This window comes from Carlito syrichta, unplaced genomic scaffold (assembly GCF_000164805.1).
Source record: "Carlito syrichta isolate Samal-C Ts95f unplaced genomic scaffold, Tarsius_syrichta-2.0.1 Scaffold303068, whole genome shotgun sequence".
Lineage (NCBI taxonomy): Eukaryota > Metazoa > Chordata > Mammalia > Primates > Tarsiidae > Carlito > Carlito syrichta.
The window spans coordinates 319,295-342,343 of NW_007247164.1; the positions used below are offsets into that span (position 1 = coordinate 319,295).

At 43.2% G+C, this 23,049-nt stretch overlaps 1 protein-coding gene across 1 annotated transcript in view; it reads left to right on the forward strand.

The window, feature by feature from the left end:
• The window catches only part of LOC103259940 (S-methyl-5'-thioadenosine phosphorylase), a 44,010-nt gene that overhangs the window by 541 nt on the left and 20,420 nt on the right, over nucleotides 1-23,049 (forward strand). The window contains exons 2-5 of the mRNA XM_021712101.1: nucleotides 185-406; nucleotides 11,882-11,968; nucleotides 13,090-13,148; nucleotides 14,316-14,483. Of these exons, the coding sequence (XP_021567776.1) occupies nucleotides 185-406; nucleotides 11,882-11,968; nucleotides 13,090-13,148; nucleotides 14,316-14,483 (536 nt within the window). The remainder of the gene's footprint in view (nucleotides 1-184; nucleotides 407-11,881; nucleotides 11,969-13,089; nucleotides 13,149-14,315; nucleotides 14,484-23,049) is intronic.

Sequence of the window (23,049 nt, forward strand, 5' to 3'; positions counted from 1 at the left end):
TGCGGTGCGCCCTGCCCCGCGCCCCCCTCGTTTCCGCCCTGGGGGACCGCGCCTTGGGGCCGTGCGTCCCCGCGGCGGAGAGGCGCGGCCCTCGTGGGGGGGGCACTTGCCCGGTGGGGAGAGGGTGCGCTTGCCAGTGGAGGGTGCCCTCCTCCCCCGCCTTCGGGCTCATCTGCACCCGCAGGACGTAGGCAAGCCCTTTGGAGACGGGGACGGTGGGTGGGTAGGGGCTGCGCGCACGCCACCACCATGTGTGAGCGCCACTCTCCTCCCCGGAGAGGCGCCCGGCGGCGGCCAGCAGGTGTCCCGGGTGCCTGGGCGCCTGCGGCTGCTGGAACCCGCTGCTCGAGCCTGGCGGGACTCCCGCTTCCGCTGGCTCTGCCCGCGGCCCACGTGGGAGCTCTGCGTACTTGCTCTCTTGCAGGCTTCCGGCTTCTTTTTCTTCCAAACTTCGCCCTTCTCTGGGCTGAAGTTTTCCCCTGCGGCGCAATGCTGTGGGGATTCTGAGACTTTAAAAAAAAATCCGCCCCTAAGGAAGGCGTTTCTTGCCTGAGGGCGCTCCCTCTTGGGAGGCCTCTGGCTTGAACCTGCTTTGTTTCCAACGTGGAAATTTGGAGCTCAGTTTCCTTGTGCCTGAGGCCCTCGGAGTCTCAGTACAAGGGATCATTGTTTGATGGGAAGCTTTGTGTATTGGAGGGCACTAGTTCTGAGAGTTGGCAGCTGGCTTCTCTGAGCCTTTTAAGCACTTCTTTCCAGGTTAGTGTCTCGAAAAACAGAGAAGAACTACAGTACTCAGGGGGACATTGATGATTAAACTTCAGACCTCTTCTCTGTTTATTACTGGCTAAAAACGCAGTTAACTTGTTTGGCTTTTAGAAGCTTTTGGCCTACAGGATAGGGAGGTCCGAGGTCTTCTCCAGGCATCTCGTGGTTTCCTTGTCTGCAGTTTTCCCGAATGAAGGGGTCAGTGTGTAATCAGCCAGGTTGGTTAATTAGTTCCTTGCAGGTTTTTTGGGGGTTTTTTGTTTTTTGTTTTTTTAAGTGCAGTAGTGAAAAGGGGGGAAAGGGTAGAACAAGGAGTTCGGTCTGTAACTGACCGTTAACAGTCCAGATATCTCACTACTTTTGGATCATCCCCCTTGCCGGTTCAAATGAGCCACTTATGAGAGGAGGGATGGAGATTTGAAACTTATTTTGCCATTTTGAAAGGAATCTTGCATTCAACAAATAACGTATAGAAGGCCTCACCCATGCTATTCTGGGGAAACAAGGCAGAAGGTGTTTTCATGAAACATATGCTGTTTGCGCGACTACCCTTAGGTGCCCATCTATAAAGTGGGATTTTACTGAAGTATTTGCTAGAAGAGTTAGAATCTGTGTTGCACGTGTTTGAAGCTTATCAAGTGGTATTGTGGAGACGAACAGGGCAGGGCGTGGTTAGCTCATGGCCTGTAATCGCAGCACTTTGGGAAGCCTGAGGTGGGAAAGTGGCTTGAGCCCAGGAGTTCAAGACCAACCAGGGCAACATAACCAGACCTCATCTCTACAGATAATTTTTTTAAAATTAGCCACTGTGATGGTGTGTACCTGTAGTCTCAGCTACTCTAGATGAGGCAGAAAGATTGCCTGAGCCCAGAAGGTTGAGGCTATGGTGAGGTGTGATCGTGCCACTGGGCTCTAGCCTGGGTGACAGAGTGAGAGTCCAACTCAACAATAACAAGTGGTGGCGCTTATAAGTAGGGTAACTGAGATTAACTTTGAATCATTTTTCTAACAATTAAATTATCATATTAAATATCCTTAGGCCACACCTTTCACCTTTCCCCTACAGGAATACACTTAAAGTGCTATTAAAAACAGAGGGATGGTATTTAAATCGGCCTCACTTAAATCTGGTTAGCATTCTTCCTGTCATACAATTTCCCTGTAAAATTAACATGGTGCATTTAAATGCAGGATGAGCCATGTGATTCTCATAGGCCTGTTGTAAATAAATAACATGCATTTTTGATCTTGGAGAGTTGCTAAATATAAAATTAAGAGATACGGTGCTAGGACTTGCCTGCTGATTTTTCTTTTGGGTTAGAACAGATGACAGCTTTACTGTTGAGAATGCATGATGCCAGCACCATATCCCCCAGACTTCTAAGGCAACATTTCATATTGAAAACATGAGATGCTTGTATCCAGAGCAAAATAAGTTAATAAAAACCATGCTCTATTCCAAATGTATAGAATAGTAGAGCTATAATCCACCATGTCCCTATAGATGCACAAACCCCTTTTTGCAGATATAAAGCTGAGGCACAGAAAGGTCAATTAAGGTGTCCAGAATGAAGAGCCTGGCATTCCACCAACTAGATGTGAGGCATGGCTTAAATCTGGTCTCTATCCCCAGTCTTTTTGTGACTTTACTCACAATAAAAGATGAGAACCTTACAGGTCAGCCATCTCTCTTTTATTTTTTTTGCAGAGACGAGGTCTCCCTATGTTGCCCATTCTGGGATCCAGTAATCCTCCCGCCTCGGCCTTCCAAAGTGCTAGGATTACAGGCATGAGCCACTGCGCCCAGCCTGGTCATCCATCTTTAAGGAAGGAGTGCAGAGTGCATGCATAAAGCAGGCTAGCTCCCTCCCTGCACCCACTGGACACTCCCCAGATATGGGAATAGGAGGCACATGTGTTCTGATTCACTGCCACCATTTCTCCTGGTCATTTGGTTTGAGAGCAGCATAACACTTGGTATGTTGGTTCAAATCTAGCTGTCTGCTGGTAGACTCCTATTAAAAAATATTTCTTGAATACCTGCCAGAAACCGGGGATGCAAAATATTACAGTAAGCAGGCCTCTGTTTTATTCTCATGGGGGTAAAAAAAACCAACGTTCATGAGAGTGAAACAGCAATGAGAGCTGGTTGGGGAAGGGAGCAGTCAGAAATCCATCTAGGGAGGTGGAATTTAAGCAGCGTAATTAGTCTTCCCTCAAAATGTATATGTTGAAACTTAATCGCCAATGTGATGGTGTGAGGAGACGGGGACTTTCGGGGTGATGAGGTCATGTGAGTAGAGCCCTCATGAATGGAATTAGTACCCTTAGAAAAGAGGCTCCAGAGAGCTGCCTCGTCCCTTTCCACCCTATGAGAAGGTACCACTTATGAACCAAAAAATTGGGCCCTCACCAGACACTGACTCTGCTGTCGTCTTGGACTTGCCCACCTCTGGACTGTGAGACATAAATTTCTGTTGTTTGTAAGTTACCCAGTGTATAATACTTTGTGACAGCAGCCCAAATGGACTAAGGCAAGCTGGTGGCTGAAGTGAGGATAAAGAGCCACCTGAGGACCAGAGCAAAGAGTTTGAGGTCAGGACAGATAGAACAAAGGTTCTACAGAAGAAATGAGCTCCCTGTCTTAGGAATAGAAACCTCAGTGCTGCTGCGTGGTGAGAACTGGGTGGGTGCGGTTCATAGGGTGTTTCTTGTAGACCGTCATGGAGAATCTGGATTTTATTGTAAATGTGTTGGCAGCTATTCAAGGGTAATGAGCATAAAGGCAGCATCTGCTATACATTTTTAAAGGATCACCCTGGCTGCTGTGTATAGAATAGCCCGTGGCAGAGAAGAGCTAGGAGATCAGGCCAGAAGTTTTGGTGCCGGTGCTTACGTCTAGGGTGGGCGCCACGGAGCTAGTAAAAAAAATACCAGACTGGAGATAGAATTTGCAGGTAGAACAGAGAGAAAAAGTTAAGATGTGGGGAGTACAGAAAGAACAAGATGACTTCTGTTTGGGGCCTGGAAAACCCCAAATATGATAGTAGAGGTGAATCATTTCAGAGAGGGAGATAGGCACAAGTGACTCTTTGGAGCCAAGCAGGGTGAGTGTAGGATTATTTCCTCCAAGATACTGCTAGTTAGGTGGGCAGAGACGTGAGATGGTGAGAGCCTTCTTTGCTATTGGAACAGAGTGGATGGCAGGTTGAGGGAGAGGAGAAGCCATTGGAGTGAGGGTCAGAGACGGTAGGTCCTTTTTGTGGCTTACTGCAGTGAGAGATGAAACAGGCAGGGGGCAGCCTTGGGGAGAGGCAGCGAGATTCAAAGGCCACCGAATTAGCACTGACCATTATCTAGGAGGAGCTCGGGGAGACACTGTCCTCCTGCACTGGCCATGAGCAAGTGGTATGCCTGACCTCACAGAGGACCAAACAGCCTTTGGCACCCAGATAGAGGGCATCCTGAGGGCTCCCACAGGGTACTGTGGCTTCTCCCAGGCAACTTCCCAGCTTGCACTCTGGGAGATTAAAAATAATAACTGTTTATCTGTGGTTGCTATGACAAGGAGGGTGTATGGTCCCATTGTGGGTGAGTAGTGGGCTATAAACACAATGGTGTTAAGGGAGTTGGGCAAGTCATGGTGTCTAGACTGTGGAGAACGGGCCTATAGAACACTCCTTTTGGCTATCTTAAGTGTGACCTGAAAAGGCCTTCACACTGAAAGACCTTGTGAGGCCAGTCTGAAACTGGGGCCAACCCACAGGCCTCAACTGAAAAGTCAAATGACCCATGAATCTTCATCTTTTTGGCCTAGGAACACAATGGCATTTTGGGCAGGACAGTTCCTTTTGTAGGACTGTCTTGAGCATTATAGGATGTACCCGGGTCTTTAGCCCATCTGTATCAATGCCAGTGTCACTCCCCCCAGTCACTGTGGCAGCCAGAAATGTCCCCACATTTCCAGACACTCACAGGGTAGCTGTTTGACACTTGGTTGAGGACCCCTAGGCTAAATCCCCGAGACAGACTGCTCACTAAGGAGAAGTAGGAGCAGCTACATTTGTGTACTGATCAGCAGAGAACAATGAGGAAATAGGGGGCTTTTTTTTTTTTTTTACTTTGAGGAAGTTAATTTTTATTTTGTTGGGAGGGCGTAGTGTACAGAAAGAATAACTGATATTAATGATTATCATGACCCAAATGCCTCAATTGATTCTCATGGAAATTCTGTGGATCAAGTGAAAATCTTACCCTAATAGGTACAGGTTAGGAAATAGATAAGGTACATGTTTTCACAAAGTGTGCAGTGGACCCTGGATCCTTAACTGTGATTGTGATCATGCTGTTCTAGTCTGTGCCTCAGATGCATCTAAAGCAGTGGTTCTCAAAGTGTGTGATGTATTTGTATCAACTGGTAATTTGTTAGAAATGCAAGTTCCTTTGGCCTCACCCAAGTCCTACTAAATCAGAAACTCTAGGGTTGGGACCCAACCATCCAGGTTTTAACAAGCCTCGGGATATTCCACTGCCCACTGAAGCTTGACAGCCTCTCACCTAGGGAGCTTTGAAAAGAATGGACATCAGCAATTCTGATAAGCTCTTCAGGTGATTCTTACCCAGAGTATGCATTTCTTATTGCTGCTATACCAATAACTAAAAACTTGCGTGGCTTAAAACAACACAAATGCATTCTCTTTCAGTTCTGGAGTCCACAAGTCCAGAATGAGTCTTACAGGGCTAAAAATCATAGTGTCTATATATAGGGCTGCTTCCTCTCGGAAGATCTAAGGGAGAATCCATTTCCTTGTCTTTTTCAGCTTCTGGAGTCCCCAGCATTTCTTGGTACCTAGTCCAGCATCATATTCCCTTTTCTCTCCCTTGACTTCCATCCTTTCTTTTTCATTTGACCATCTTGCCTCCCTTTTATCAGGGCCTTGTGATTACATTTAGGGCCCAACCAGATAATCCAGGATAATCTCCCCATCTCAGGATAATTGATTTAATCATATAACGATGCTATTCCCAGGTTCTGAGAATTAGGATGAAGACATAATCTCTTTTGGGGACCATTGTTCAACTTACCACGCTGAGTCCACATTTAAGCAAGTTATCGTCGAGGTCCTAGAGCGGATTGTTCAATTCTGAGTGTATTTTAGAACCACTTGAGAAACTTTAAAAACAAACTGTGCTTTGCCCAGTTAATTAGTTAATTAGAATCTCTGGGGCCTGGACTTTGTTATTGAAAGCTTCCCAGGGAATCCTAGAATCCAGTAGCTGACCCAGGAGGAATGTGGGTATAGCCTGCTATCTATCGTTCCACAAGCATAGGAGAATCTTTGAGGAAAATTCTCAAAAAAAAAAAAAAAAAAGTTTGACCACTGCAGGTAGTGAAGTGTATCTTCAGAAAGGTGTTTACCCATTAGACTGATATCTTGACTTTGCAAGGGGAGGTTAGTCAAATAAAAACCATGGATGTTCTGAGCCTTCCAGTCGTCCAGGCTTCTCTGATTAAAATAGAGTCACTGTACTCATTTGCTAGGGCTTCCATAACAAAGCATCACAGACTGGCTTAAGCAGCAGAAGCGTGTCTCACAGTCTGGCAGCTAGATGTCCAAGGTCAAAGTGTCATGAGGACTGGTTTCTTCTGAGGGCTGTCTCCTTGGCCTGTAGATGGCTGTGCTCCCCATGTGTCTTCACATCGTCTTCCCTCTTTGTGTTCCAATTTCTTGATACCAGTTTTCTTCCTTTATTTTCTGTTTCTATAGCAGAATACCTGTGACTGGGTAATATACAAAGAAAAGAGGTTCATTTAGCTCACAGTTTTTGCAGGCTTAAGATCAGACAGATCTGGTGGCCTCTGGAGAAGGTCTCATCTGCATCAACATGTGGCGGAAGAGGAACCGGGAGTATGCAAAAAGGGAAAGATAAAAACAAAAAAAGAGAGGCCACCTTGCTTTATAATATCCCGTTCTTATGGAAAATAATCTAGTGAGAGTTAGAACTCACTCCTTTGAGACTGCATGAATCCCTCTATGATGGTAGATCCCTCATGACCCAAATGCCTCTTAAGAGTACCACCTCCCAACACCACCACATTTGAGGACCAAGATTCAACATGAGTTTTGGTAGGGACAAGCTGTAGTCCAACCATAGCACCAGCTGTATTACATTAGCACCCATCCCAATGACCTCGGTTACCTAAAAAACCTTGTCTCCAAGTACAGTCAACATTCTGAGATATTGGGAGTTAGAACCTTGCACATGAATTTAATAAGGGACTCAATTTAGCCTGTAGCCATTATCTATAAGGGTGGCTTAAAGAGAGGGATGTCTTGTCAGAGATGGACCATACTGCAGATTTTTTTTTTTTTTTTTTTTTTTTTGAGTTGGAGTCTCACTCAGTCGCCCAGACTGGAGTGCAGTGGCTGCTCCGGGCCACCGCAGCCTCGACCTGCTGGGCTCCGGCGATCCTTCCGCCTCAGCCTTCCAAGTAGCTGGAACTACAGGCGTGCGCTACCACGCCCGGCTAATTTTTTTGATTTATTATAGAGACCAAGTTGCCCAGGCGGGTCTTGAACCCGCAGGCTCAGGCAGTTCACTCACCTCGGCCTCCCAAAGCATGGGATTACAGGCTGAGCCACCGAGCCCGGCTCATACTGCAGATTTTTAACAGTTCTCCCAGACTGAGACATTTGGCTGCTCTCCCTACAGCTGGGCTTCTGGGATTTTGCAAGGCCCTGGGAGCCCTCCAAGCCAGGTCAGCCCAGGAATGAAGACTTCTGTCTGCTGTGCTTGCCAAACTTGTCAGTGGCAACCAAAGCTGAGGGATGGAAATACTCAGATCATGGACTGTGCCAGCTGCAATTCTGGCTCTTTCCTCATTGTGGACTTGAAGCATTTAGAGGCAGTCCATCTCCCTGGCATGAGCTAGTCTCAGCTGCTTGGGATCATGGTGTTTTGAGAATGCCATCGTATCATAGAGTGTTTCTGAAGGCAGGGTATCCAGGTGTCAAAGTGATGGTGAGTGGTTTCTGAGACTAAGGATGGTTAGTGAAATCTCTTGTGGCTAAGTACCAGGGAAGTGGACACAGGGTAGGGGGCTAGTATGCACCCTTCCAGCCTTGCTGGAAGGAACCATATGTCCAGGTAAGTATTTGGATAGAATGCTTTCACAATTATAGAGAAGTCAAAACCTCTTCTTGAGGAGATTGGCTTAGTAATCTATCAGTGGAAAAGTGTGAAATGAACCACCACTAGCTGTTGAAGTCTGACTGTAACCATGATTGACCAGAGGGTCCCTATTTCAGAACTTTTTTTTTTTTTTTGCTAAGTTTTTTGTTTTTGTTTGTTTTTTGAGAAAGCAGAATTTATTGAGAGGACAGAAAATCTCCCACAGTGGGAGGGGACCTGAAGGGGTTGCCCCCAGAACTTTATCTTGTGTAATGAAGTTCTGACTGGGCAGAATTTCCATCTCGGGTCTCAAGCACATTTCCTAGGCAGTCTAGAATTGCCTGGACTGAGGACTGACTGATGCTTCTGGGCCGGGAGGCCAGGTGACCAGGCAAGGTCTTTTTACTCTTTCCTGAGTATGGATGAGGCCATCGAGGTAGAGTTATCCTCTTCTTTGAGGTGGTTCACTTAGATACCCAGAGTCACTGTTTCTGGGCTTGCTCTATGACCTTAGTCAAGAACTTGACCTCCCTACATGTTTTTTCAAAACAGAGGCAATAAAACTTTTCGAATAGGGTATGATGTTATGGCTCCAGGGGATACTGGGAGATAACACATATAGTGGTTAAGCCTGAGGGACCTGGATTCCTATCCCAGCATTGCTCTTTATGATTTGCTCTTGCACAAGTTTGGTTTTGTTTTTTGTGTTTGAATGTTTGTGCTTCTCTTTCCTCATTTGAGAAATGGGTACAATTCTGTAAGGCCTATTTTGTAGGATGGTTGTGATGATCAAATGAGATAAGGCCGCTGAAGCACTTAGCACACGTAAATGCTCAGACATCATCACTTTAATACTAAAGCAGGTACTGAATACACTGTTGTATTTTCAGGTCAAGGAAGTGTGGACAGAATTAGGCCAGCAGAGCTTGAGGACTGTACATCATCTCATGTGTACTTTGCTGTAGAGCCAGCAGGTGGCAACATTGGCTATATCTCTGGACTGCTGGCCTCCATCTTAGAGATCCAGTTTGCTGGGATGGCAGTTCTCAGTTGACGCTCTTGCCTCTGTATCTCTTGCGAGATGTGGGTTTTCATAAACAACCAGAGCCAGCTGAGTAATGGGAAGAGCTTGCCTGTAGGTCGTTCCAGTGCCAGGGACTCCACCTGGCTTCTTTCTCTTTGCTGAGGCCTGAGTTGCCAGCCACGTAGTACGGGTCATCTACAGCAGAGGTGGTGTGGACTGAAGCCTGGAGCCACTGAGGGTGAGCTCACGGACTCTGGATTTCAGCAGAACTCCTGGCTAGCATTTCTTAACCACTGCTGCAGTGCTGGGCTGGCTCTCCTAAAGGGGGACTCCAGAGCCAGGTTTGATTTGTGCATGGGAACCCGAATGTCCACTGTTAAATCCAGAGCCTGAGATGCCATGGCCCAGGGACCATCCAGAAACAGCCAAGTCGAAGTGATAATAAGTTTTAAAAGCTGGTTTTCCTGAGTAGCTGAGGCCCTGAAGAGTGGGCTGAGAGTCATTTCAGGGTGAGCAATTCGTTTCTGTGGGTTAGGGTGAGGACCTGGGCTGGACGGTGTGTTAGGCTCCCCTCCCCTCCCCCCTACCTATGGCGCAGGATGGAATGAAAGATTAAAACGGAGAAGCTAGGCTAGAGGAATGGCTAGGATTGCACAAAACAGTACGATTTTTAAAAAAATTCTATTAAAACTGGCATTATTTAATTAACTATATTGACTTTCTATTAATGCAAAAACTGTAACACTGGTTTGTCTTTACCTATGTTAAGTTTAGTTGACATAAAACATGTAACCTGCTGTGATTTCAAAACCGTACTTCCACAAGGGGGCACCAACGTCAAAAACTGGCTTAACTGCTTTGGGAAATTGAGGGGATACTTTTAAAGTCCCAAATTGTGTAGCCATGTTATGGGAAACTGGCAGGGTTCTTCAGCAAAATCTCACTAAATTGCCCTTATTTTCTTGTTTCTTTGATTTTTTTTCCAAGAATGGGGGCGCTAGAAAGGTAACCATTTTCCTACTCATCTTGTGTAACCTGACCTGAAAATTATTTAATTCAGACATTCCGTTAATTCTTAACTCTGAAATTTTTTCTCAAGAAGCTACTCTCTTTTATTTAGTAGAAATGCTACCCAAGTGGCGATAGATTTGAAGTTTTTCACTAAAAAAGCAGTCATAATTCTCAGGTCACTTTCCCTTAGGTTTCTAGAAAGGCTTCATGTCCTTAGCCTGCTGCTGACTATTTAAATACTTTCACCTCCAGAAATTATCAGCCTAGGGCAACTTTCCTAATAAGTTTAGTTTTTAGTTTTAATAGTTAGCTAATATTTATTTATCTTTGTAATTGTTCTTACTTGTGTTTCTTAGTCATCAAATTAGATGAACTTTTAAGAGGGTAGTTATGAGGTTTTTTTAACTCAGATTTCACGGAGGCTAAGGATTTTCAAGATAATCTCTGGAAAATATAATACAGTACTTCCCACTTTTAAGAATATAAAAAATATTGTAACTACCTATGAATTACTTATATAGTTATACAGATTTATTAATTGACTATATGTACAGTATAGCACAGCAGTTCTCAACCATTTTGGTATCAAGGACTGGTTTCATGGAAGACAATTTTTTAGAGATGGATGGTTTCGGGATAATTCCAGTGCATAATGTTTATTGTGTACTTTATGCTATTTTTACACTGTAATATATAATGAAATAATTATACAACTCACACACACAAAAAAGAGGCACAGATGGAAGCGGTAAATTAAATAACGGGCAGGCCATGCACAGACTAAAATAAGTATCCGATTCTGACTTAAAGCCTGCCACCAGATGCACCTATACGATTAAGTACATCCTCACTTGCCACTCACTGGTAGGGTTTTGATATGAGTCGGTAAGCAATTGATTTTTGATGGTCTCTGCAGTCAAACCTCACTGCTGGTGTTAATCTGTATTTGTAGCCACTCCCCGGCACTAGCATCACTGCCTCAGTTCCATTTCAGATCATTAGGCATTAGATTCTTATAAGGAGTGTGCAACCTAGATCCCTCGCATGTGCAGTTCACAGTCGGGTTTGTCCTCCTATGAAAATCTAATGCCTCCAGTGATCTGACAGGTGGCGGAGCTCAGATGATAATGCCAACAATGGTCAGTGGCTATAAATACAGATGAAGCTTGGTTCACTCGCTGGCCACTCACTTCCTGCTGTGTGGCCTGGACCAGTATTGGGACCCTGGCCCAGGGTTTGGGGACCTCTGGTATAGCATACACTGTATATGAATATACCATATTTATATATACATAAATATGAATTGACATACACATATGAATAACAGTTTGATTTTATAAATATATATGAGAATAATTTTTCATGCTATTCCAATCTCTTCTGTCTGCATTTTTTCCCAACCCTCTGATTCTAATGGCATAGGAAAGAAAATGTCTCGTTTCTTTGTCAAATGGGATAGTGAGAAATCATGACCAGATTGATTACCTAATTTTTTATCCCAAAAGTCTTCTGAACATCATAGTCGTTGGTAGAGAAAATCAAGTTGATTAGAAAGCACTTTCTGCAGCCATATTTGCCTACATTTAGGTTTGATGGGTTTTTTTTTTTAACTTCCCTGTGTTTATCTGTAACTCAAACAACCAGAAATACATGTGATATAGTCCAAAAAGGTGGCCTACATTTTGGTTATTTCTGGAATATAGAAAGCCTTCAGATGTTTGTTGATTTTTATAGAAGTCCTTCAAATGTTTGTTGATTGTTGTTCAGTAATTTTGCAATTTTTCAAAAATAACTAGGGCTTAGCAGGAAAGAAGAGTGTATGAGAATGAATTTGTTTAAAATAGTGATTTTGTTTCTAACAAAAAATGACCAAATAATTTTTTTCTCTTCATTCTTTTTCTCCCTTAGATTGGAATAATTGGTGGAACAGGCTTGGATGATCCAGAAATTTTAGAAGGAAGAACTGAAAAATATGTGGATACTCCATTTGGCAAGGTTAATATCCAGTTAGTGGAGACATGTTAGGCTTGATGTTTAAGTTAAAAAAAAAAATTGCTTTTGTCTTGGCAGCCTGGGGCTATCTGCTCCCAGCAGAGAGGGCTATTGCATTCTATCAACGGAGAAGGTGTCCATAAGGATGCCTCATACTTCAGTGTTTTTAGATCATGAATGAATATGTAAATCACTTCTCAAATCATATTGCTAGAAGTCAGACACTCATTTCAGACATAATAGCTGTACTTTTCAAACCTGCATTCAAATCAGCTTCCAATTTGGGGTCAATAGGCCACACCTCAGTAATTTAGGGGACAGGCTGATGACTGATTACATACCATTACAAAGCGGCATTTCTGAGTGTGGTCTGACTCAAAGGAAGACTGTCTTGAGGATCCAGGACATGATCGATCTTAGTTCAGTGACAGATGGAACTGGAAATAAAACATCCCTTCTCTTTAGGAGAGGTTGCTTGTTCTCCAAGCCTCTGTGTCACCTGACTTCCCTTAATTACATACTGCTGTTACTAACTCTGGTCCTCTTGTAAGGTCTCTGTATCTAGCAGTCCCAGCCAAACCCCCTTTCCAATTAAGTTCTTAGGTTGACCTCGTGTCCTCGTAGTCTTGCTGTCAAATTGGTTCACTTTCTTATCTCAGTTCTAAGGACCTTTCAAGCCTCTAGTACCTGAACTCATCCCATGGCCATCTTAGACCTGGTTAGCACAAGTAGGCAGTGCCAGTGCTGAGTTCTTAATGTCACAGTAGGAGCCTCGTTTCCTTTCTTCCTTTCACTCACACCTGTTCTAGAACCTGCCCAATACCTAAGACACACCCAAATTTGACCAGTGTCCCTTCAGAGTCCCCTGGGATACTTGTTGCCTATAGATCTTACTGCCTACTCAGGCATCTGAGGAAATGTGCAAAGTGTGCATCTGTGTGCCTGCAGAGGGCTCAGTAAATACTGATGACATGATTATGTTGATCAGTCAGTCTAGCCTCTTTTCTAAGCTGTATCTTCAGACTTTAAATTTTCATGAATCCTATTATGGTTGAATAGTTTTAGTTGTTTGCATACATGCTTTAAAAATCACTGAGTTAATAATCATTTCTCATTGCATACAGCCATCTGATGCCTTAATTTTGGGGAAGATAAAAAACGTTGATTGCGTCCTCCTTGCAAGGTATGGTATTTTAAGATTTTTGAATATTACTACTAAAGAAGAATTTAAATTTAGCTTAAATTCTGAAAAGAGTAACAGTGCAGGTCGAGTTTTCATATGTTGGTGGGGCCAGAACATGTTAGTAACCTTTCTACCACGTATCATTTCTAGATAATTTATATTGAGTTGGGAGATCAAAGATCTTACGCCTCTGTGCCTTAGATTGGAAGAGTAGATCAGGTGACTAAAATTGATGCTCTGGTTTCAGTCCTAACTGCAGGAAGAAATGTTTTATTTTGCTCATTTTTTTTTTTCCTATCAAGATTTTTTTTTAAATGCTTCATTCATCAATAACTAATTATTTATATGTTTATACGAAGTGGGTTTAGGGTCCCTGAAGTGAGTTACTTGAAGAGTCTACACTGTTGTTTCCTTGACAAAGCTAGTGTTGCTGCATATTACAGAGGCAAAATTATTTTTAATACATAGTTAGAAATTAGTTGAACTATATATATTAATTTTCTATTACTGTGTAACAAACTACTACAAATACAGCATCTTCAAAGAGCATGCACTGTCTCACAATTTCTGTGGGTCAGGCATCCAGCACAGCATCATGAACCCACTGCTTGGAGTTGCACGAGGTATATTCAAGGGCAGTGTTCTTGTCTAGAGCTCAGGGTCCTTGTTCAAGCTCATGTGGTTGTGGCAGAATTGAACTCCTTGCAGTTATAGAACTGAGGCCTTCGGCTTCTAGGTGGTCCACATTCCCTGCCACGTGGCCCTCTCCACAGGCAGGTCACATGTGATAGCTTGCTTCTTCAGGAAGAAGGTCTCTGTTGCTTGGTACCAAGGTAGAGCCTTATCACCAGAGTGACTTTCAACACCTTTGCTGTATTCTAGTGGTTTAGACACAAGTCTCAGATGCACCCACACTTTAGACAGGGAATGACAGTGGGGACCACACTAGGGTGTGTTTGCCACTCACATTTTTAAGACGAAAGTGGCTTCTCTGAGTCTGGTAAACTCAAATTTTAGTTTTAGATGGTCACTGGGGTAGGTTTCAGGAGACCTCCTGTGTTGGTCTGTGGATACTCCTAGAGAATCACTTAATTTTTTTCTGGGCTGTGTGGGAAAACAGTTGGTGGTACAGTGATTATTCATCTACCATTTCTCTCTTTCACTCAGGCATGGCAGGCAGCACACCATCCTGCCTTCAAAGGTCAACTACCAGGCAAACATCTGGGCTTTGAAGGAAGAGGGTTGTACCCATGTCATAGTGACCACAGCTTGTGGCTCCTTGAGGGAGGAGATTCAGCCCGGCGATATTGTCATTATCGATCAGTTCATTGACAGGTGAGCAGTCATCTAAAACGCTTTGAGCCCTTGCAGCTGATCATCCCCAGCTCAAATGGGTGATGTATGGAGAAGGGGAGAGCAGGCCACAGACTTGCTTAAAGCTTTTTATTGTGAGCGTTTTTTTTTTTTTTGAGTTGGAGTCTCACTCTGTCGCCCAGACTGGAGTGCAATGGACGCTCCTGGCCACCGCAGCCTCGACCTGCTGGGCTCCGGCGATCCTTCCGCCTCAGCCTTCCAAGTAGCCGGAATTACAGGCATGCGCTACCACACCCGGCTGATTTTTTGATTTATTGTAGAGATGAGGTCTCGCTGCCCAGGCGGGTCTCGAACCCGCGGGCTCAGGCAATCCACTCACCTCAGCCTCCCAAAGGCGCGGGATTACAGGCTGAGCCACCAAGCCCAGCGGGCGTTTTTATTTTCATTGACACGTCGTAATTATATACATTTATGTGGTACAACATTGCATTTATATACATATACACAAGCATGTATACATATATTTATATGCACAATTATATACTATATATATATACATTGAACAATAATTAGTCAAGCTAATCCACATATCACTTCCCATACTTATCATCACTGGTGGTAAGCACATTTTATTTTTACTTTCCTAACAACTTTGAAATGTATAATACATTGTTATTAACTGTAACACCACGGTGTACAATAGATTTCAAAAACGTATGCCTCTCATCTAACTGAAATTTTGTGTTCTTTGATCCACTTCTCCTCAACTTCCCCTTCCTCCCAGTCCCTGGTAGCCATTCTTTCTACTTCTATCTTTAGATTCTTTCAGATGCCACATGTAGGTGATTATACAGTGTTTGTCTTCCTATGTCAGACTTATTTTGCTTAATATAATGTCCTCCAGTTTGTCACAAATGACAGGATTTCCTTTTTAAAGGCTGAATAGTATTCCATTGTGTATGTATGCCACATTTCTTTACCCATTTATCTATTGATGGACATTTAAGTTGCTTCCATATCTTGGTTCTTGTAAGCGATGCTGCAGTGAACATGGGAGTGCAGATATGTTTTTGACATGCTGATTTTACTTTGGATATACACCCAGAGGCAGGATTGCTGGGTCATGTGGTAGTTGATACTTTTAGTTTTGTGTGGAACCTCCATGCTGTGTTCTAAAATGACTGTACTAATTTGCATTTCTACCAACAGTATACAGAGGTTTTCTTTTCTCCATATCCTCATCAACACACCTGTTAGCTTTAGTCATTTTGATAATAGCCATTTTAACAGAAGTGAGATGATATCTTGTTATGGTTTTAGTTTGCTATTTCCTGATGATTTGTGACGTTGGACATTTTTGATATAACTGTTGGCCATTTGTATGAGGCCTGATAAGAACCAGGCTTGAATTCTTGGCAAGAATATGTCCTTCTGCATCCTGTCAGGAGGCATGTCATGACTGCTTGTTTCTTCACAATGTGGTCTATCAGGTGACTCGAGTATCAGGGGTTGGTTTGTTGTTTTTGTCATTTAATTGGACAAGAAATAATATAATGATCTTTTGCCCCAAAAAACCCAAACAATAATAGACTGCCAAGCTCTTGGGCCTTTTCTGCATTTAGAACTAGTTGAAGAAATCACAAGAGAAAGTGGTGCTCTCTAGAGCCACCCCTCAATCCCCATTCCTGGTAGAAAGAACCACCTCCCAGGGTGCTCTGGATAGAGGCAGGAACCTCCTGAGCTGGAGTAGGCTAAGAGGAATATCACCTGAGGAAATCACCTGAGTCCAGCAAGTTGAGGCTGCGGTGGTCATGAGTATGGCAGACTCCCTCTGTGGTCCCCGCAGTGACCACCTCAGTCCATATTGCTTCTCCCATCCGTTATCCCTGAGCTTACTATACCCAGAGGCCTCTTCTGCTTTAGCTGTGGGAGAGAGAGTTATCCAGTCCAGTTCTGTGTGTCTTTTGCCTTTCAGTAGTTCATTATCATTTCTGGTCTACCAGAAGCAGTCCGACGGAGTAAGACTATTATGAAATTGCCCATTCTGGACTGCGCGCAGTTGCTTTCTCTTATAATCCCAGTGCGCTGGAAAGCCAAGGTGGGGAAATCGCTTAAGGCTAAGAGTTCAAAACCAGCAGCATGGGCAACTTTTCTTTACCCAAAAAAACGTTTTATAAAATTAGCTGGACATGGTGGAACACATCTGCAGTCCTGGCTACTTGGGAGGCTGAGGCAGGAGGATTGCTGGAACCCAGGAGTTCTCAATAGTGAGCTATGATCACGCCTCTGCACTCCAGCCTGGGTAACAGTGACAGTAAGACCCTGTCTCAAAAAATAATAATAAATAATTTTTTAAAATTACCCATTCTGTTGGTCAAAAATGGTTGCTTGTCAGTAGTTTCATGTGGCTCAACATGATAAATAATAAAGGTAGACTAAATTTCTTACATACCTGTCACGCTGCCTTTTTTTCTTACCATTTATTAGTACCTGGCACCATATATTTATTATCTGTCTTTGTCTCTAGAATATAAGCTATGTGAGGGCAGAGACCCATCTGTCCTGTTTGCACCTTATCCCCAACACTCACAACAAGTACCCTGCCCAGTCAGTGTTTTTTGGATGATTGAACCAGTCATTTGAAGTGCGGGGTAGGTTGGTGTTTGTGTAGGAGACATCTGGCTCAAAATCTCTATGGCTGTCAAAGTCCATGTGTTTGGAGGTTATGACGTAAGAAAATAATTATAATCCGATTGTTTACTAAAGCAAAATATGAAACTTCATATTTGGAATGATCCAGATGTGCAAAGTATTAATAGATGATACTAGAAAGAAAAGTCTGGATCGGCAATGAGCCTGGGATTAATTCATTATTGAAGTGGCATAACTGTACACTGTGGCATTTCTCACATCTTTTACTCATATGTTGTAATGTAGGTGTTTTACATACTGGCTTTTTCAAGAATGCAGTTAAGTCAGAAAATTAGAGACTAGAAAGACAATGGGTGTTGCCATCAGATCTGGATTCATTCTGTCTTGGGTATTTCTTAGCCATGAACCATAAAATCTTCTAGTGTCTGTTTTCTTTTTGAGTTGGAGTCTCACTCTGTTGCCCAGGCTGGAGTGCAGTGGCATGCTCACGACCACCACAGCCTCACCCTGCTGGACTCAGGTGATCCTTCTGCCTCAGCCTCCTGAGTAGTTGGAACTACAGGCACATGTCACCACACCTGGCTAATTCTTTTTAATTTTCTTGTAGAGACTAGGTTTCGCCAAGTTACCTGGGCTGGTCTTGAACCTGTGGGATCAGGCAATTCTCACACCTAGGCCTCCCAAAGTGCTGAGATTATAGGTGTGAGCCACTGCACCGGCCTATTTTACATTTCTATGGGTGTAAAAAAAAAAGAGAAAAAGAAAAAAACCATCTTTTTATTTATTTATTTTTTTGTGTGTTGGAGTCTCACTCTGTTGCCCAGGCTGGAGTGCAGTGACACATTCATGGCCACCGCAGCCTCAATCTGCTGGGCTCAGGCTATCCTTCCACCTCAGCCTTCCTTCCAAGTGGCTGGAATTGTTGGCACATGCCACCACGCCCGGCTAATTATTTTTTTATTTTTATTTTTTATTGTAGAGACAAGGTCTCGCCAAGTTGCCTGGGCTGGTCTCGAACCCTTGGGCTCCCCAAGTGCTAGAATTATAGGCGTGAGCCACTGCACCTGGCCTATCTGCTTTCTTTTTATGAGGCATATAGATAACCTGGCTCTCTAATAATTTCCTTGGAAAAATTAAAAGTCTCTAACAAGTATCTTTTATGTGATGTGTAGCATGCGTTAATATGCTCAATAACTGGTCGCCGTTATTGAGAGTGTGACCGTGTAGGCTAGGGAGCCCAGTAGTTAACACCACTTGTTAAACAGGAGGAAAGATCAGTTAAAAGGATTCCTAGAGAATATAATTTAGCATAAAATCTCAATGTTTATTACATATTGTGGTGATAACCTTTTGAATACCTTAGGTTAGTTAAGATTTTAAAGCTCATTTCACCTGTTTCTCTTTCACTTTTTTAATGTAACCACTAGAAAATTTAAAATTACGTGCATGGCTTGTATCATATTGCTGTTGGACACATCTTCTCAAGGATACTGCCCTGTTCAGTAGCTTCCAGTTAACCAGATTTGGGCACATTATGATTCACTATGTGTTTGAGCATCTCATAAAAGAAGAATGTCAGAACATTTTGCCTTCTGTGTGGTACTGATAGCACATTTTTTTTTTGAGGGGGGGTTCTTTCACTCGTTTAATTGACAAAATAAAGCAATTGCTATGTATGTGTTTGGGTTAACGTCGGATTATGCCTCTCTGTCAAGGCATATATGTAAATAGGATGAGTTTATCAGGCTTTCCCAGTCTGCATTTATACATTTATACGTTTTCTCTCAGTATATGCTTTTTATCCCTATAATGAACTAGACATGTTTGCTCAGTCCTTTTCCAGATAGAATGTATCTGGGTTTTCTCCCTGTGAGTTTTCTGAGACATAAAATAAGACATAATTGATCACTGAAAGCACAACCACATTCACTACATTCGCAAGGTTTCTCTCCTGTGCAAATCCTCTGTTATCTCCTCGGGTGCACATCTGGCCACAGGCTGTCCCACAAGGACTACATTCCTGTTTGCCAAAAGTCACTGATGTTTAATGATGTCTGAGGGACCACAGAAAGCACTTTTGTCATCACCGTATTAGCAGAGTTTTTCTCCTGCATGACATCGCTGGTATGTAAAGAGCTGTGACTGTCTGCGAGAGGATGTTCCACTTTGATTGAACCTTCCCGTTTCTCCCTTGTGTGTATTCTCTCACAAGGCAAGACATGTATGCAAAAACTTTCCCACACTCATAGCAGCCATAGAGTGGGTCTCCTGTGTGAGTTCTTTGAAGGACAATGAGCTTTTCCTTTGTGGTAAAGGCTTTCCTACATTGACTGCATTCAAAGGGTTTCTGTCCTGTGTGAATTCTTTGTTGTATAATGAGACCTGACTTCTGAGAACAGAATTTTCCACATTCACTGCACATAAAGGGTGTCTTTTAGCCGGGCTCGGTGGCTCAGCCTGTAATCCCGCGCCTTTGGGAGACTGAGGTGAGTGGATTGCCTGAGCCTGCGGGTTCAAGACTCACCTGGGCAGCGAGACCTCAACTCTACAATAAATAAAAAAATTGGCCAGGTGTGGTAGTGCATGCCCTGTAATTCCGGCTACTCGGAAGGCTGAGGCGGAAGGATCGCCGGAGCCCAGCAGGTTGAGGCTGCGGTGGCCGGGAGCGGCCACTGCACTCCAGTCTGGGCAACAGAGTGAGACTCCAACTCAAAAAAGGGGAGGGGGGGGTGTCTTTCCTGTGTGAAATCTCTGATGGGCTATGAGGCGTGTTTTCTGAATGAAGCCTTTTCCACATTCATTGCTTATATGTAAGGTTTCTCTCACCTGTATGGATTCACTGATATATGATAAGATTTCCTTTCTGGATGAAGCCCTTTCCATATTCAATGCATATATAGGGTTTTTCTCCTGTATGCATCCTCTGATGTATGTTGAGCCATGATTTATAGAGAAAGGCTTTGCCACATTCAGTGCATTCATAAGGTTTTTCACCTGTGTGAATTCTCTGATGTTCAGTGAGCATGAACTTTCTGGAGAAGGCTTTCCTGCACAGACTGCATCTGTGGGGTTTCTCTCCTGTACAAATGATTTGTTGATCAGTGAGCTAGGACTTCTTGATGAAGGCTTCCCCACATTCACTGCATACGTGAGGCTTCTCTATTTTTTGAGTTTTGTGATTCTTGGGATTGACAAATTGGGACTTAGTGCTGATGAGTTTTTCACTTGCTGGGAATTTAATTTCAATATGAAATTGTGGTTAGCACGGAGAAAGGATTCCTCATTTCTGGTCAATTCAGTGGGGTTCTTTATTTCATGGCTTTTGCTCTGATTAAAGTTAGATTTGATTTTTTCATGTAAGTCAAATATATCATGATTTTACTTTAAGAGAAACTGGCTTTTGCTCTGATGAACAATATTTTCGAACAAGGAAATGCCACAGCATTTAAAGTGAAAGTAATCTACTTTCATTTGTGATTAGGCATCCATAGGAAGCAAAATATCTCATTCAAGAACTTAAATACTAAAAGAATTAAGCTTTTAGTATTTAAGTTCTAAATATTAAAAGTGTTAGCTTTTTCATGTTCCCATTTTTGTTGCACAGTCCTAGGTTTCTGTGGTTGTTGGGTGGAATAATCTGTGGGTATCTATTAAGTCCATTTGTTCCAGTGTCAAGTTTAGGTTCTGGATCTCCTTGTTGATTTTTTGCCTTGGTGATCTATCTAGGGCTGTTGGTGGGGTATTCAAGTCCCCTGCTATAATAGTGTTAGAGTCAATATCTTTTTTCAGTTTACTTAGTAGTTGCTTTATAAATGCTGATGCTACTGTTTTGGGTGCATATATGCTTAGGATGGATATTTCTTGTTGATGGATTGAACCTTTTATCATTATGTAGTGTCCTTTTGTATCTTTTTAAACTTTTGATAGCTTAAAGGTTGTTATGTCTGTTTTCCATGGTTGTCATCTTATTTCCTGGATAAAATTTTTTTATTGCCAAAATCTCTGTTACAAGTTCTTTCAGTGTTTCATCTTGTCTTTCTTGAGTCTTATTCACTCTTTCCATTCATTCTCTAATCCCTGTCGTATTCTGGCGTCATTCATTGGTGACTTCCATTGTTTGGTCTCCAAGGTCTGATTTTTTTCAGTTTTCTCTTTGTTACACTTGAAATTACCTGTGGTCTTCCTTTGGTTTTTCCTCATTTGTGTCAGGTCTCTTACTTTTCTCTTTAGTTCTGTTATTCAGTGTCAGTGGGAGAAGCTTTCCCTTCTGATGTTTGCTCAGCCCTCTATTCTTCCCTTATCTCGGCTCTGGATTTGTTCTATTTTGAAACAGGACTGTGGGTGGTAAGCTTTGCTGTTTCCTTTGAAAGTTGAATAAAGGAGGGAATGGGGCACTAGGATTCAGAAACTGCTTGCAAATACAATCTTCACTGATTGTATATGTTCCTGAGACTCACTCCCCACCACCATTCTATATGATGATGCAATGGGTACGTGTGTGAACCCCCTGAGTCCAAGATACAGGGACAGCAATGAGGCACACAGAAAAAAAATAGAATAAAATTAGATGGACAAGAATAAAAAAAAAAACCAGAATAATGAAAGCAGAAACCAATGTGAAAAACAATTGCACACACGCACACCCACACCCCAGAACAAAGTGAAATAACAACACGGTGAAACAAAACAACTACAAAAAAACCCCAAGAAAACTAAACACATACACACACACACACACACACACACACACACACACACACACACACCCCTAGCCCAAAGTGAATGGAGAAGAAAAACAGAAGACCAGAAAAAAGAAAAAAAGAATTCAGATCGAACCCCCTCACATATATTGGCACACACCTGAAACTAAAAAAAATAAATAAAAATTTTTTAAAAACTCAGAAGAACAAAAGAGCAAAAACAAACCAACAACAATAAAATTGAAAGATGAACACTCAATCATTCGCATACACACATAAACAGAAAACAACAAACGAGAAAAACAGAAAAAGAAAAAAACTGAGGGATGCAGATCAAATCCTCACACATTCATGCACAAAGAAAAAATATTTTTAAGATAGATGAACTAATAGGCAAAAACTTTTTAAAAACTTAAAAAGAAAAAACCTGCCCTCTTGTAGCAGGCTCTGTAATTGTTCCTCTATTCTGGTCTCTCCTGCAGAGCTTCCACCTCTTTCACTCTCTCTCCAGTGTCAGGAGCAGGGAAGGAGGAGAAGCAGTGGGGGTGGGTGGGGCTGCAGTCTTCCCCACCCTCTCTGGTGTGGTCAGGGAGATCTCCTCCAATGGGGAGGTGTGGGATTGTCTCTTCCCCAGGTATGTACTTGCAGGGGAAAGGGGTGGTGTCCCAGCCAGGCCTCTCCTGGAATGGAGTTCTCCTATTGCGACTGATGTCAAGGCTCCACCTGGGTTTGTCCCTCTTAGTTGTGGGTCAACTGTATGGATCTGATGTTCAGAGGATTACTGGGGAGGAGGGGCTTTGGGTTAGCCCAGGACTCACCACTGATCTCTTTGGAGTTCTTCCTCATCTTTTTCTGGCCACACCCTTTGTCCCACAGCTGAATCAGGGCAGAGGGTGAGGTACCTAGAACTCAGCACTTGTCAGGTCCCTCCAAAGTTTGTGCTTTCATGATATTCCCCCTCTGGGTCATGATCAACCCCTAAGTAGTTGATCTGCCAGTCACAGAGATTGGGTCTGTTGCTCCATGGTGAGCAAGTTGGAGCACTTTCCTGCCCCACCTTTAAGATGGCGGCGGAAACCAGGCTCGGTGGCTCAGCCTGTAATCCCGCGCCTTTGGGAGGCTGAGGTGAGTGGATTGCCTGAGCATGCGGGTTCGAGACCCGCCTGGGCAGCGAGACTTCATCTCTACAATAAATCAAAAAATCAGCTGGGCATGGTAGCGCATGCCTGTAATTC